The 15,455-nt window shown below is 39.3% G+C and overlaps 1 protein-coding gene across 3 annotated transcripts in view; it reads left to right on the top strand.

Moving 5' to 3' along the window:
• LOC116046848 (copine-8-like) overlaps positions 1–15,455 on the top strand; it is a 68,145-nt gene that overhangs the window by 23,738 nt on the left and 28,952 nt on the right. For all 3 annotated transcript variants that reach the window (XM_036003405.1, XM_031295299.2, XM_031295300.2), the window contains exons 3-6: positions 356–402; positions 1,761–1,864; positions 8,855–8,894; positions 14,314–14,390. In XM_036003405.1, the coding sequence (XP_035859298.1) occupies positions 356–402; positions 1,761–1,864; positions 8,855–8,894; positions 14,314–14,390 (268 nt within the window). The remainder of the gene's footprint in view (positions 1–355; positions 403–1,760; positions 1,865–8,854; positions 8,895–14,313; positions 14,391–15,455) is intronic.

Raw genomic sequence — 15,455 nt, 5'->3', positions numbered from 1 at the left:
CTGATTGCCTCGCTGTGTTTTCACTAGCGGCCCATAATCAAAATACACTCTTAAGACTCCCTCGGATGGAGACGCTCTAATGTCAATAAGGAGGACTTTCTTCCACCCACACAAACACTCACTAACCCGGTCCCCATCCTCCCTCTCCATCCCTCCTCCCCCTTCTCTGAAATATCACCATGCTGCAAGGCAAAGTTCTAGTGACATTTAATTAGGGAGTTTTCCTCCCTTATTGGGGTCCAGGGAAAGAACATGTTCTCAGCTGACTTCTCAGCGTTGTTTGCACTGTTAAATAGTCTTCAATCAATCTAACCCTTTCCTATTTCTCTCCCCTCCTCTGTTTGTAATTCAACAGTTTGTGTGCTGTACACTCAAGGAATAGCCAACAGAGAATGGAGAGAGGTGAGTACAGGGGTGGGGGTGGTGTGGGAATAATTTATTTAGTTATTAAATTAAGCTTTCACTTAAGTTTATTAAGTGAAAGCTTCCAAGGAGCTTAAATGGCAGCCTTTCAACAAGTCTTATTGAAGGAATACAATGAGTTTTTGGGAGGCTGGCCTGTATGTGAGCTAGCTTACAGTATCTGGTCAATGACAAGATCAGGGCAAGTAATGCTGTTTTTTTTCTTGCCCTCTGAAATGCTAGGTCAAGACTGTTGGATCAATATGTTGGTTTGAATTTATCACATTTAACCCAGCTCACGCTTTCTCTTTCGTTTACTTGTTTTGTGCCGAGAGACCTAACCATCACACGTAGGCATCTCTTTTCAGACAATGTAGAAATGTTTAATGACATTGCTGTATCATCCTTGAGGCATTCATGTTAAAATGCTTGTGTGACAAAAATAGATGTAGGTGTTTGCCATGTACTGTCTTTTTCGGGTCCTCTTAGTTCCTGGTAAGTGAGACTCGGGACCTTGTCCAAATTATATTATTGTGTTGGTGTTCTCTCTCTTTGTTTGGGTTGATGGCATTTTGGAGCAGGTCTAATTATTCTCAGGTCTCTTTCAGATGGAGCCTCTTTCACAAAAGTGATTTGTAAGCATTGCTTGCATGCAGATTGCAAATAGATGCTGCTTCACACTTTATTGCAGATTCACTTGGGAGTCCTATAGGTTCACAAGCATTTTTTAACAAGGGAAACCTGCCGAAATAAACATCTGACGTTGCAAATTGCAGCTTGCATGTTGCAAATTCTGTTTTGAGAATTTGAAAGATCTATGCAACCTTTGGCTTGTTGCTTAACCAGCATCAATCACTGAAGTTTACCAACTGAATGTAAGTATTAGTGAGCACATCAAGTGATCACACGACTATTGAAAACCATATCTGCCCTGTAAAGCTCTAATAAAATCATTGGATGGATGAAAAAGGGAGAGAAAATTTGGTTATTCTAATTAGGCAAAACTTTAAAGTTTGGCCTGAGGGTGGCACTGGGGGGAAAGGCCATGTTGTTACCTTCATCAAGATGGTTTTTCCTCTTTACAGTGGCAATGTTTGGACATTCAGACTCAGCTTGTCAGACTCAGAACTTAATTGAAAGACTTAAGTGTAAATTCAGGTGGTATTAGACATTTAGCATTCAACATGTGGCATTTTGGCACATTGTTATGTGTTGTTATTTTTACAATTCTGTGTCAACAACAATGGAATTTTCAACGGCTGGTGTTTTTCTGGTCACTGTTGTTTTTCTGGTCTGTAGTTTGTTGAATGAGTCTTGCAGCCAGTAATCAAACGTCACCTGTCTCATTTCTCTTCTAGTTTGGCAGGACAGAAGTCATAGACAACACCCTCAACCCTGACTTTGTCCGCAAATTCATCCTGGACTATTTTTTTGAGGAGAGGCAGAATCTACGCTTTGACCTGTGAGTTAACAATTGACTTATGTATGTTAGTGTTTGTGTATTTGTGTGTGTTGTGCAGGCGTGGGTGCTGCTCTGTGTGGAGCAAAGTTGAGCTAAGACTGAAATATTCATGGACTGCGCAGAGGGAGATGTAAGTCTTCTCCCTTTTAAATAAAAGACAAGTTTTCATGCCACTTTTTCCACCAGCATTTCCATTTGAATCCATCCCATTCAAACAATGCAGTGAGACAAAATAGGGCCATGTGCACATGGTGAATCATACACTTGGCATTTTGAGCTTGGCATTAATAATAAAGTTGTCGCTAAGCTTTTTTTTACATTAATTTACCAACATTTCTGTAATCTAGCTGCTAAATTAGTAGCAATCCTCACCTGGCTTATTGGTTGGAAAGTGAGTGAGCCTCATTATTCAGTGCATGTGATTGTGATTGAATAATGAAAATTGTCCTGATTGGTTCATTAGGTTCACATGTGTTGAGGCTGACAGAAAAGTTATTATTTTAGTTATTAATAGAACATTTACATACTCTTGTGTCCACATAAGATACACATGTATTTTGCTGTTAAAAGTTTAAAAAAGTCATATTTCCTCATGCAGCCCTAAAAGTCGAGCTGTCCAAGTAATTATGATGATCTGGATTTTTCTCTATTGTGTTTCCGTTACACATAGTTGCACTATATTTTCCCTTGAAATATGGAACAGCACTTTTTGTTTGTTCACTTGTTGGCCTGTCAGCAGGGCTGCATGCTGCTTACAAGCTGTGGGAGGTTACAATGAAGGTCAAGGACAGATGCTAGCTGTTGGTTGTGTGTGTGTCACAAAACACTGGATTGTTGTCCAGCTTTATAAGTTAATATGAATATGGTGCGTGAGCCTGCCGGAAGCCCTGGATGTGCGCTCTTTGTGTGTGCGTGTGTGTGTGTGTGTGTAAGTAGTGCATTGTATTTAAGTTGCATATAAACAGTCTGTGTCAGATAAAGTCTGCATGTATACCTTTATGGATAGCATAAATGTGTTCAGATATATAGATGGATATTTGTGTGCGTGTGTGAATCTGAGCATAATTGTGTGTTGACATCTGTTTTTTAAGAGTGTGTGTGCGTGTGTGCGCCCGTGTGTGCCCGTATTTCTATATATATGAGCATGCCTGTTCAGCTTTTTGTGTGTCTCTGTGTGTGTTTGTTTGTTTGTTTGTTTGTTTGTTTGTGTGTTTAACCATCTGCTTGCATGTGACCGTGTGCTAGACAAATGTAGTGCAAACTTTTTCCAGAGTATAATGCAAGATGTTAAAAACTGATTTTAAAAAAGATGATTTTGTGTGTGTGTGTGTTGACACACACACACACACGCACACACACATGCTGAGCTGTAACATGCAAACACACATTTCTCATTAAAGAACCAGTTTTCTCAGCCTCTGTACTGAGGACCTTTTACTGTTGCTTCTGCAGCTCCCCCAGCCCTTCATCACCTCCACCTCCCTCACTCCCACTCAGCGCCTCACATCCCTCCAGGACATTCATACACAGCCAGACAGCACAGAGCTCCCCGCAAACTGCCAGCATAGCTGCTGCTAACCCATTCCATGCTCTTTTTACCCGAAGACCCCAAAGCCACGACACACTTTGCTTCCTCTGCTGCTATCTATGCCTGGAAATCTTGTTAACCCCCATCTCACTGCCGGCCATGTTCAGTGCTCCTCTTTGCTTTTCCTTTTTTTTCGAATTGAAAATTGAGATGCTAACTGAAGCCAGTGTAAGCCCCCCGGGTGGATGGTTGTCTAATCAAGTGTGGCAAATTGGATCAGACCTCCAAACATTACATGAAATACTCTCCCAAAAGAAGGATACAGCTGTTTATTTGATTGAACTTATTTTACTGTTATTTCACTGGATTGAAGATATTTGAGAGTATTGGTAATCAGTGATATATTTTGTATTGAAGACAATTTTAAATTTAAAAGTACCTTAAATTCATTAAGAAACATGCTTTTCATCACTTGTATGGTGCTGGTTATGTACATGCACTTTATAGTATCTACACCTAACAGTGTGCCTAAATAAGGTCAGAGGACTGTAGTTTTACATTAAAATGAAATGATTTTATTTAATAGAAGAAGCCACTCTTATGTGATGAAGCATTTGTATAAAATTCAGCGTTATAAATAGGTAACAGCAAGTGTGAAACAGCAAACATTCAATTTGTGCATGACAAGATTGAGAATACATGTATTTTTTCATCTTTAAACCAGATGGAATCATAAAATACCTCATCATTTATGAAACATTATTGTACTGTAATCTAAATCAGCTAAAAGAAAAGTGATATATTTGGTTTCACCATATTTTTGGTTTCCCCTCCTTGGCAAAATAATATACCACAAATAGATCCAGGATTTAATAAAAACCAATATCAAAAAGCCAAATCAGAAACAATGAAGCCTAAACCCAATATTCTGCCATAATTTCCTGTGATTATAAGTATGACAGACACCAATGTAGGTTTAGATGTATTTCAAACAACAAATGTTTTTTATTTGAATTGCAGAAAATCTGACCTTTATTTTTTATTATTTGTATGACCCATCATTTGGCATTAGCTGTTTTTGTCCAAGGCAACATACAATAAGTGGATTCAGTCTCAAAAGAAACACCTACATGGACTATGTGCTAATAAAACATTTGTGTAGCATCTTGTATCAGTCGGTATGAAGGATTTATAAAGGGTTTCATAAAGTATCAGTGTGCTGTTGTCTGTTGTTTAATAATAATAATAATAATAATAATAATAATAATAATAATAATAATAATAATAATAATAATAATTTATTTGATATAGCACCTTTTACAGACAGAGTCACAAAGTGCTTCACACGATAAACATTTGTTAAAATACAGTAGGATCCAAAACAGAAAATAAACATGCAAAAACAAATACAATACCAATGAAGGTAAAAGATTAAAAGACTAAAATCCCCATATTACAAACATGAGACAAAAGCGAGTTGAAACAAGTGTGTCTTCAGCTGCTTGCCTCTCTGGCCCCGTTTGTTTGTGTGCCATCATTAGTCATCATTGCTCAGTTCAAACGGAGCTCTGAGCAGCCGCTCCCCCCGCAAGACAGACAGCACAGGACCAAGAGAAATCCTGTCTGGCCCAGTGCCGATGCCGAGTGATGTCATCCCCATAAACACACACATACACACTCACACAGTCACACACAGAAAATGTGCACTCATGAAGCGCCGTGGGACATGTACTCCTGCACATACTCGTGTGTGTGTGTGTGTGTGTGTGTGTGTGTGTGTGTGTCTGTCTGTCTGTCTGTCTGTCTGTGTGTGTCTGTCTGTCTGTCTGTGTGTGTCTGTGTGGGTGTGTGGACATGTAAGGCCAAATCATCATACATTCTTCATGTATGTTTACAATCCATCTATAATTTGGTTATACTGATTGTCAGTACTGTCATTTTACTACGTTGGTCTATTCTGTACACACAACATGTCTGTCTGTCCAGGGAGACGGATCCCTCCTCTGTTGCTCTTTCTTCTTTCTTCAATTTTGTCCCTGTTAAAGGTTTTTTCGGGGGACCTCCTGATCTGAATCAAGGATCTAAGCATAGAGGGTATCATATACAGATTGTGAAGCCCCTTGAGGCACATTTGTGATCAAATTGACTTGACATCAGTACATATATCAGTAGTATGTTTTTCTTTCCTAACCCCTCACTATCTCACTCTCTCTCTGTTTTTCTCTCTCTCTCTCTCTCTCTCTCTCTCTAAGGGTCTCATTATTAAATAAGATTACATAAATCATTTATGAACATTTGGGAGTGACAGAGGCAAGAGGCGAATAGAACATGAAGCGCACCTGTGCATTTTGCCTCTGGCGTGTTGCGTAACAGCAGCATGTTTCCTTGCTCTTATGGAATAACATTAGTTACATCACTGTATTGGACACTGCATCTCCCAGTTTTGTCAGCAGGCGCCTTATCGTACATGGCATGTTGTCCGTTGAAAGAAACGCTCAGGCTCTCCCTTTAACACACTCCGCTGCACACCGCTGCACACACTCCACACACACACGCATATTCACACACACACACACACACACACACACACACACACACACACACACACACACACACCTGAGACACCCAGGAAGGTGGCAGGTTATGGGAAGTGTATAAAGATGAATTGCTCTCCCGAGAAGCGAGTGGATTACATGGTTTGCATGATGTTACTTGTGGTTTTGGATGATTGTTCTTGCATAAGATGGACAAGTATCTCAGGTGGAGAGAAGCTATGATTGTTGAATCCTAATATAAATGTATTTTGTAAGTCTAGCAGTCCTGTCAGGTGCAAGTCACTTTTCAGAAAAATATCTTTCTTTTTTTAAATTGGCAACTATAAGCTTGGTACAAAGAAAATGGTGTATGCTTGAAAGGGAAACATGTCACTTTTAAGCCCTTGGCACACCAACCCGACGGCCAACCGTTGGCAGAAAAGGCAGTCGCACTGATCAGTCGGCTCCCCATGGTCCAAAAAGTGCCTCAGAACACACCGAACCGATGCCGACTTGAGCGTACGTTCTGCATGTGCGCGAGAGGTAATACGTCTCCATAACAGCAGGCGGCGCTAATCTGTATTGTCGCCCAAAAAATGAAAACCGGCAGCTGATTGGACGAACGCGTCACGTGGGTCTGGTTGCTCCCGGATTTTTCAACCGGGCATAATGGCGCCTTCGTTCGGAATACGATCTCATATTTTACGAAGATAGTTCACCGAAACGTGTTTCTGAAAACATTTTAAGCGAGAAATAGGCCATGCAGTTGCTGAATCTGTCTTCATTTCAGATCGACAAAGGTCAGTTTAAAAGATTTTCATCAGATTTTGAGAGGCTTAGTCACGCTCATCCCGCTCGTCATTTCCGGGTTAGCCACCAAGATTAGATTGGTCATTGAGTCAGACTGCCCGCCCTCCGACCCAGCAAGTCAGGTCGGCCAAAATGAAGGCCGACAGCTCCAACACGACGGCACGGAACACACCGAACAGACTCGAGTCACTGACCTCGCCAGACTGTCCGACAGCCGATTATCGGGTTGGTGTGTCAGGGCCATTACACATCAAAGTCTGTTTACAGGGAGTACTACTGCATATGTGAGAAAATCTCATACCTAACTGCCTGCGGTTGAGTTGCATTGTGGGGAATGTAGGCGCCAGGTTTTGACAAGGAAGAATAATGTGTGGCATAAAAAAGATGATATTTCTGGTTCTGCTGCATCAATTTTGAACCCATTTTTAAAACCGTCCATTGTGAGTCAGGCAATGTAATACAGTAGAAGTGCAATGATAAATTGGTGCAGTACTCTTTTAGTGCAGCACTTAGGTAGATCATTTCTCAGTTTCTGGTTTTGTTAAAACTAGACCACTGTTTGATACTGCCAGCCACAGATGTATAATGTAGTGATTGCCATATGCCGCTTTCAGTTTTTACGAGGTAGTGTGTGAAATGAAGTGCAGCACATAACCCTACAAAGAAGCAAACTAAGAAATAATGGTCTTGTTCTGCGCAATTTGGTGTGAAAGCTCCGTTAGAGTGATCAGTGTTTCAAAATGTGAGAATGCGCTGATGAGATGCATCATTTCTCTAAGCGTAGGCAAAGACAAGCAATCAAACACTATATAATTTTGCTTTTGCCAAATGCAATTTAAAGGCTGAAATGGAGCACTGAGATGCTTTACTCTCTAAAGTTTCATCAAAAGTGGCATCCAAGAGATCGTGCTTAGGCTTACTGTATTCCTAAATATGTTTGAACTATCTGCCAGCTGTCAGAATCAACTTAATTTGCCAATTATGTTGACACATACAAGGAATCTTACTCTGCTTGTCAGCAGCTCTCAATATACTTACACACAGTGATGAGAACAAATGTACAGGCAGATGCCAATGTAACTTACAACTCAACATAGCTAAACATAGATAAGCATAAGCAGTTGAGTTTGGCAATATGTTATAATTTTCCAACTGGCCACCTACAGGTCAACAACAAGTGATTGCCGATATATTTGCACAGGTAGGTGTTTTTTTGTAAGATTATTTTTTGGCCATTTTCGGCCTTTATTTTGACAGGAAAGCTGAAGACAAGAAAGGGGTGAATGACTTGGAGTCGAACCTTCACCCGCTGCGTTGAGGACTAAACCTTTATATATGGGCGCCCGCTCTACCAACTGAGCTATCCAGGCGCCCTCGTTGCTGGCTTTTTGTGCTAATGGGTTAGCTCGCTGTTGCTGAGCAGCGGCTCTCACTTGTAGGCAAATAACAAAAATCAGACAAAAGAAGAAGAAAAAAAACGTCTATGGACTCAGCCAATCGCTGATATATTTGTCCAATTGCACAACCCTATAGATAATAAACATACAGTATCTTTATACAAGTAAAAAAAAACCTGTATATGTAAGGTTGTGGTCTGGTTGTACTGTGCTACAAGTAGTGCAAATAATGCTGTTAATAGACATGCCTAAACATTGCTCCTACAATGTACATACATGTACATACTTGGAATAACCTCCTGGATGTCCATCCATCCATCTATATATGCTTATCCTTTGCAGGGAGTACTTCTTTGATGTATCTTTTGTCTACCTTTAATTATTAAATACAATGTCATATACAATGCCATGCAATATTTTAAATTTGTCATTTTCCAGTGATAGATCTCTTTAATTATTCTTTATCTGTCTTACTGATACTCAGGCCACTAATATTGTTGTAGCCTCATGCATTAAATCCGGTCACTAAAGCTTTTGGTGCCGTAATCACGAGCCTACTTTAATCCTGAACAGCTTCTTTGCAGTGATTAGCGGACGAGTGCCTTGCATTAATGACAGGTGATGAGGGCGAGAAGCTTCTGTCATTGACTACTAATTTGTGTTTTGGCAGCCACAGACCTGCTGCTCAAACCTTTCATCTCTTCTTTTCTCTTCTCTGCAGGTATGATTTAGACTGCAAGAGTGACAACCTCTCTAAACACGTGAGTGTCTCCTTCACCTCAGCTGTTCAACAATCAGTCGTGCATTCATGGATTTATTATACAGCCAAATGTTTACCCTTCCAGTACAATTGCAGCCTGATATGAATCAGAATGTCAGAGGTAAGAGTGGCATAACAGGAACAATTGTGTTGGCATTTAAACTCTCCTGGAGAAAATACATTTCTGGCCCATACCAAAGACATTCAGAGGGTTTTTACACCACAGTTTCTGTCTCAGTAAAATGAAAATGTGAAAAAAGTGAAATTGTATATGACAACCTACTGAATATTACTTTCTAGCCCCTCCCACTCCGATCACGTTTTGACTGTTACGGTGGCCGAACCCAAAATTAGCTCTTAGTATCTCCATCGTTTACACGCAGCTGTTCTAGCCACTCCAATATTAACTTTGGTCTTGTTGCTTTGCCTGTCACGTTGTTGTTTTAATTCTCTTTTTCGCTTCCCTGGCGAGTAATCTCCCCCTGGCATTCGTCACGGTGCGGGGTGCCACTGAGTGTAAAAGCGTGAAAGGCGGAGGTATGTCCCTCTTTGGCTAATGTATTTTAAAGATGGAGGCTCAACATGCCGGCCGTCATTCGAGCGACTCGCCCGTATGTATTCTGAATGATTCTAAATGGCAGATTCTACGCTTACAAGAATACTTGGAAGTGGAAGTAATTACACATGAATGAGCACATATTTGTGAAAGAACAAAGGGTTTTTTGCTAAGAATCAACTCAAAAAATTACACAATGTAGGTTTAAATAATATATTTGGGTATATGAACTTGTGGTTGAGAGACCAAATTGTCTTTTCTCAGTGAATGACTTATAAAATACTCTTGCCCTGTATTGACAATGATATATTAAATGGAAAAAAATACATAAATACATTTTAAAAGGAGGAAAAGAAGAACAAAAACATTCCATCATCAAGACAGCCATCTCTGTTGTCACATAGGATCTTTTATACTTTTCTTTTACAGTAGTAATTGTGTATCATGTAAAGTCATGTCATCAGGGTCTAATTAGTCTCGCATTGCCAGAAGGTCTGGCGAGTCCACACAGCATTCCGGGATGGCAGAAAAACATGCTCTGGTTTATTGATATTTCTTTAAAACCAATCACAATCGTCTTGGGCGGTGCTAAGCGCCGTACGGAGCAAAGGCGCCTCTGCAAAATAACCTCAGGAATGAACTTGTTTTGGTGGAACATGTGAACGTTCAAAGGTTGTTTCAGTCATGCAACAGAAAACTCAGATTGGACAGATAGTCTAGCTAGCTGTCTGGATTTACCCTGCAGAGATCTGAGGAGCAGTTAACCATAGTCCTCATAAATCCACCAGAGTTTAAAATGCCAACACAAAGGAAGCCCAAGGCAACATATATCCGGCCTAAATGAGTGAAATCCGGCGGAATATCTGTCAGCAACGGAGCAATCCCGGGAGTGGAATGTCGTGGATATAGACTAGGGTCTAATGAACTCAATACATCTTGACCAGACGTGTACATTTATCTTGGTGTACTCTGAGGGAGTATGTCAATTTCTCCATTATATATGTTTGATTAAATATCTCTATGCAATTTAGCCATTTACAAGTTATGTTTTTATTTTTAGGTTTCTTGCTATTTTTTTTAGTGAATGGATTTGCTCTGTCCAAGAGATGTTTGACTAAAACAATGACTTGTTGGTTCATTTTCTGTCGATTTCCTCATTGATCTGGTTAAAATAGGTGCCTTTTTAATTTAACAAAGAGAGGACATTGGAATAAAAACATTTTGTAGCTTTGGGCTTTCAGCATTGACTTCAAGAGTGATAGATAGCTCATCAATATTTGAGGGTTGGCAGTAGCTCAGTCCAAAGGGAGTTGGGTTGGGAACCGGAGGGTCGCTAGTTGAAGTCCCTGTACGGACCAAAGTACGGAGTATGGTTTGGTAGCTGGAGAGATGCCAGTTCACCTCCTGGGCACCGCCAAAAGCACCTTGGCATCAATCAAAAAAGGTATACATCAATCAAAAAAGGTATAAAAAAACCCCTTAAAATTAAACACGATCAGGTATAGAATGGGAGTGAACATCTACAATTTGACAGGCTTTTTCCAAGTGTAAAACACATAAATGTTAGAAACAAGTGTCTACTGACAGGCTTTAATAAAGCAATGACATTATGTCAGCTTTCTCATTCCTTAACAGACGTTTGGTTCTGCTTATGCTCAGTTGCAGTTTGCAGTTGTGCAAACGGCCTGCATGCCCTCCTGCCACTGCTGCTGATGGATTGCAGGTTAAAGTTACTCCCAAACACTATTCAGCCAGCCTGTCTTGGTCAAGCCATCTTGATTTAAAACCTGTAACTTTCGATTTTAATGCCCTTTAGCCACATCCTTCACTTTCAGTGCACCCAGAAGCCCCAGCAGCACCCTGCTCCAGTTCTGTCTATAACCTGGGCTCTATCTCCACCCCCAGCCCTCTTCCTATTACCCGGCTTTATACTCATTGCCAACTGCAAGCAGTTCTTTTCCTCAGCCTCAACCCCAGTATGCCCCCGGGCTTCTACTGAGAGCGCTGAGCAATGTGAGCCTAGTGACTCCCTCGCAACATGAAGGCTGAGGACGCTTGGATGCGCCCTGTCGTTGCTGTGGATGTGTGGGATTGGAGATCTGGCACGCAGTGATGGCTCCATTGTCAAGGCACAGTCAATCCCCAGTCCCTTTAAATAACAGAAACTAGAGGGGGAAAAGTACAGTATCTTTCTTGGCAGCATTAATGGCAGTGGTTGAGGATTTCTTCCTCTTTCCTTCACAGCAGATGTTTTCCGGTGCCATATGGTTTTCATACCTTGTGCAGATATGGCTGCAGGGGAATATATGCAAAGACAGAGCATACAGTGCAATTTAATTAAGGGCTGTGTATCTTGTTGTTGTAGATGAAGTGGATGTTGCATTTTTATTCTGACAGACGCTTGTTACGGCCCTGTGCACAATCCTTTATTTTAATTTTATTTTATTTATCTTTATTTTGGTGGTAAAATATACCAATATCCTTCCTACAAACACTAATCTAATTTCAAAGTCTTCATTCATTATTTTAAACTCGATGGTTAGCAAATGAATCCAGGCAGGGACATATCTTCTTTGTTTGCAGACAGTAATTAAGTTAACTGGTTATGTGTTCCATCACGACTATTTGAAAGCAGTCAGGGTTTTACTGCAAACTTTTATTCCCCTTATTAAATGTACTATTGCTAGAAAAGCACATGCAATTAAAACAACCTATTAAAAGGTTTTTGTGCCACATATATATATATATATATATATATATATATATATATATATATATATATATATATATATGTGTATATGTATGTGTATATGTATATATGTATGTATGTATATATATATATATATGTATATATGTATGTATATATATATATATATGTATGTATGTATGTATGTATATATATATATATGTATGTATGTATGTATATATATATGTATGTATATATATATATGTATATATGTATGTGTATATGTATATATGTATGTGTATATGTATGTATATATATATATATGTATGTGTGTATATATATATATATATATATATATATATATATATAAACAAATACACACCAATAGGCTGATAGGTACTATGAGTAGGCACTATGAGTCATATTTTTGTCAATTATGACTGTTGGTCATGGTTACATTTTAATGAATGATAAAAAGAGTAACTCCTGCACACAAACTCTATACCAAAACATGTTAAACTTCAAGAAGGAATATAGGACTTGTGGGATTTATCTGTGATCTTTTTTTACTAGAGATACCCTTCTAACCTCCATTTTTTCCCCTGCCACCACTGAGCCTGTTAATGTGAGGCCCCCTTAGCCTCTGGTCTGAGATAGCTGAGGCGTAGCAGGCACTGGGCTGGGGCTGCTAGCTAGCAGCACATTTCTTATGGAAAGGCCAGAGCATTTTTGTCATCTCCTTTTGTTTCGAGACCTCGGCATGGGGAAAAATTTGCTCAGCACCCGCAAAGATCTTTAGAGCAGCTTTCTGCCCGCCGGACTCAACACAGCTCATCTGTCAAGCACTTTTACACACACACACACACACACACACACACACACACACACACACTGACTGTACACGCATGCTTACTCACGCACACATGCACACACAATCTTGTAGGGGAGGCCTCAGTAGCAGTGCGTGAACAAACCCTCCTTGCCTGTTGTAAACAGACTTTTTATCCCCCCTCTTCTGTCTCTGCTCTTTGTTCTTCTTGCTGGCCAAAGGCTCCTCCTCCCCAAACTGAATCCTGTCTTATGGTCACCCTACAGTGATCAACAAGGACACGGGACCTGCTGCAATGTGCAAAATATACATGAAAAAGAGAAAGAAAGCCAGCAATATGACTCTTTGTTACAAGACAAACATTGAACTCAGACGATGAAGAACTTGAAATACGTATACAACCTGAGTAGCTATTATTCCAAGACTTATTTTTTGTGTTCTGTATGCCTCTGTAGTGTTCACATTATGTGCAATACAATTTGGGTTTTTTTCTTTAATAAACAGCTTTCTCTTTGTTTCTCCACGTGTCCCTGTTGATCTGTATCATGGTCATTTGATCAGTCAGACTGAAGCAACAACTAATCACATAACTGGCTCACTACTGTTTGTCTTGATTGACGAAGATATTGTGATGAAAATTGGCAGAATGGCTGCAACTAACAATTATTTTCATTAAAGGTTAATCTGTTGATTAAGTGATTAATTAATCAATAAATAATTTTGTTTATAAAATGTCAGAAAATTGTGAAAAATATCCCTTGTAATTTCTCAGAGCCCTAGATGACTGTTGATTGATTTATCCAACCAACAGAACAAAACCTAAGAATATTGAGTTTACTATCATATTTGACAAAGAAAAGAATCAAATCATCACATCTGACAACCTGGAACCAGAGAATGTTGACTGAAATGATTATCAAAATGTGAAAACAGTCCATGAGTAACTATCTTTCGATCGATTAATTGACTAACTGACTAATCGTTTCAGCTCTAAGTGGCAAAATATCAAAAAGCTGTTGGAATTTTGAAATAAAACTGCTGGAATTAAATACAAATGATTCACTTATTGTGAGAATGAGCAGAAACCAATAAACTCAGTTTAAAACATGTATTGGATTATTTTACAATTTCATATGTGTAATGTCTTATTAATGAATTAATTTAATATGAAACATTTTGAGTTTCCATTATGGGAAACCTACTTTTAGCTGTTTTTGTGTGTTTGAATCAACCTTATATGCTAAATGAAGAAATATATACAGTATATATATATATATATGAATGTTTCTCCCAGCTCTTCCACCTCTAAATGTTTCTTTATTTCTGTGTTTACTTTTTCACACATTTAGGACTTCCTGGGCCAGGCGTTCTGTACGCTGGGCGAGATAGTCGGCTCCCTGGGAAGCCGCTTGGAAAAACTTTTGATGTAAGTAGTATATCATGCACACAGGAAAACAAACAAACACACTCACTGCTATTTTAATTCCACACTCATAATTGAAAGCGAATGGGCAAAAGGCTTGTATTGCATTACTCTAAGCAGAGAGCCACTATCGTTAGGTGCAACAAAAAGCTGTTTGGGCTCAGGTTCTGATTTTAGATTCAGTTCCATTCAGTGGTGTGAATTGAAAATCAGCATGTCATTTTAAGATCACTTGCTTTGAAGGGAAGCAGAGCAGGGGCATGAAAACAAGCCAAGATGTTGATGAAAGCGTACACTGTCTCCATCAGCCAAATGAGATGAATAGTTAAACAGCAGCAGGCCTAATGACAGACTGTAAACATGTCGAGATGGTAAACAGCGTGTAGTGAAAAGGGACAGTTCACCCAAAGGGAAGATGTCAATGGTGAGCTCCCAGCTCCATTTATAAAGAAACCTAAACTGAAGCCTCAACAACTGAAGCCTTAAGAAATAATCACGGACATTTTTCATCTGAATAAATGTCCGGTTTTTGCTCTCTAGTATAACAAAATAGTTAAACCTGTAGCCAGTTCATGAAATATTTCACTTTTGTGGCTCTTTGTGTGGTTATTCTAAGTTTAGAGACACCCTCTAGTGCATAGGAATTCCCCTTTCTCTCTTACTATCATTTTTCCAATCACTCTAATATCAACTATCTAATATTGACAAAAATTCCAGAAAAGATCTTGAAGAGACAAAGACGCGTGTTGTCCACAGAAATCCAAATGTCATCAACAAAAGGTCTGCTGATACACAATTAAAGATTACTTAGAGTAGGGGTGAGAGTCAAATATCAATCATTTCTTAGTACTGACCGAACTGTCAGTAGTATCAAAAACTACAAAGTCACGAAAAGTTGGCGCCAAAGGCTTGGTCTTCTCAGTGGTGTTTACTTATTCTCTGAGACGACGTCGCCTGATATGAAACCTGATTTTAATAGTTTTGATAATGTTGTGCTGTATTGTGTTTAATCAAAAGTCTTATACAGTTGTCTGTGTTAAGACATGATTAAATAGTGAGGGTTTTTAT

This window comes from Sander lucioperca, chromosome 7, assembly GCF_008315115.2.
Source record: "Sander lucioperca isolate FBNREF2018 chromosome 7, SLUC_FBN_1.2, whole genome shotgun sequence".
Classification (NCBI taxonomy): Eukaryota; Metazoa; Chordata; class Actinopteri; order Perciformes; family Percidae; genus Sander; species Sander lucioperca.
Note: the sequence above shows the minus strand (reverse complement) of the source record. Positions and strands in the feature narration are given on the sequence as shown.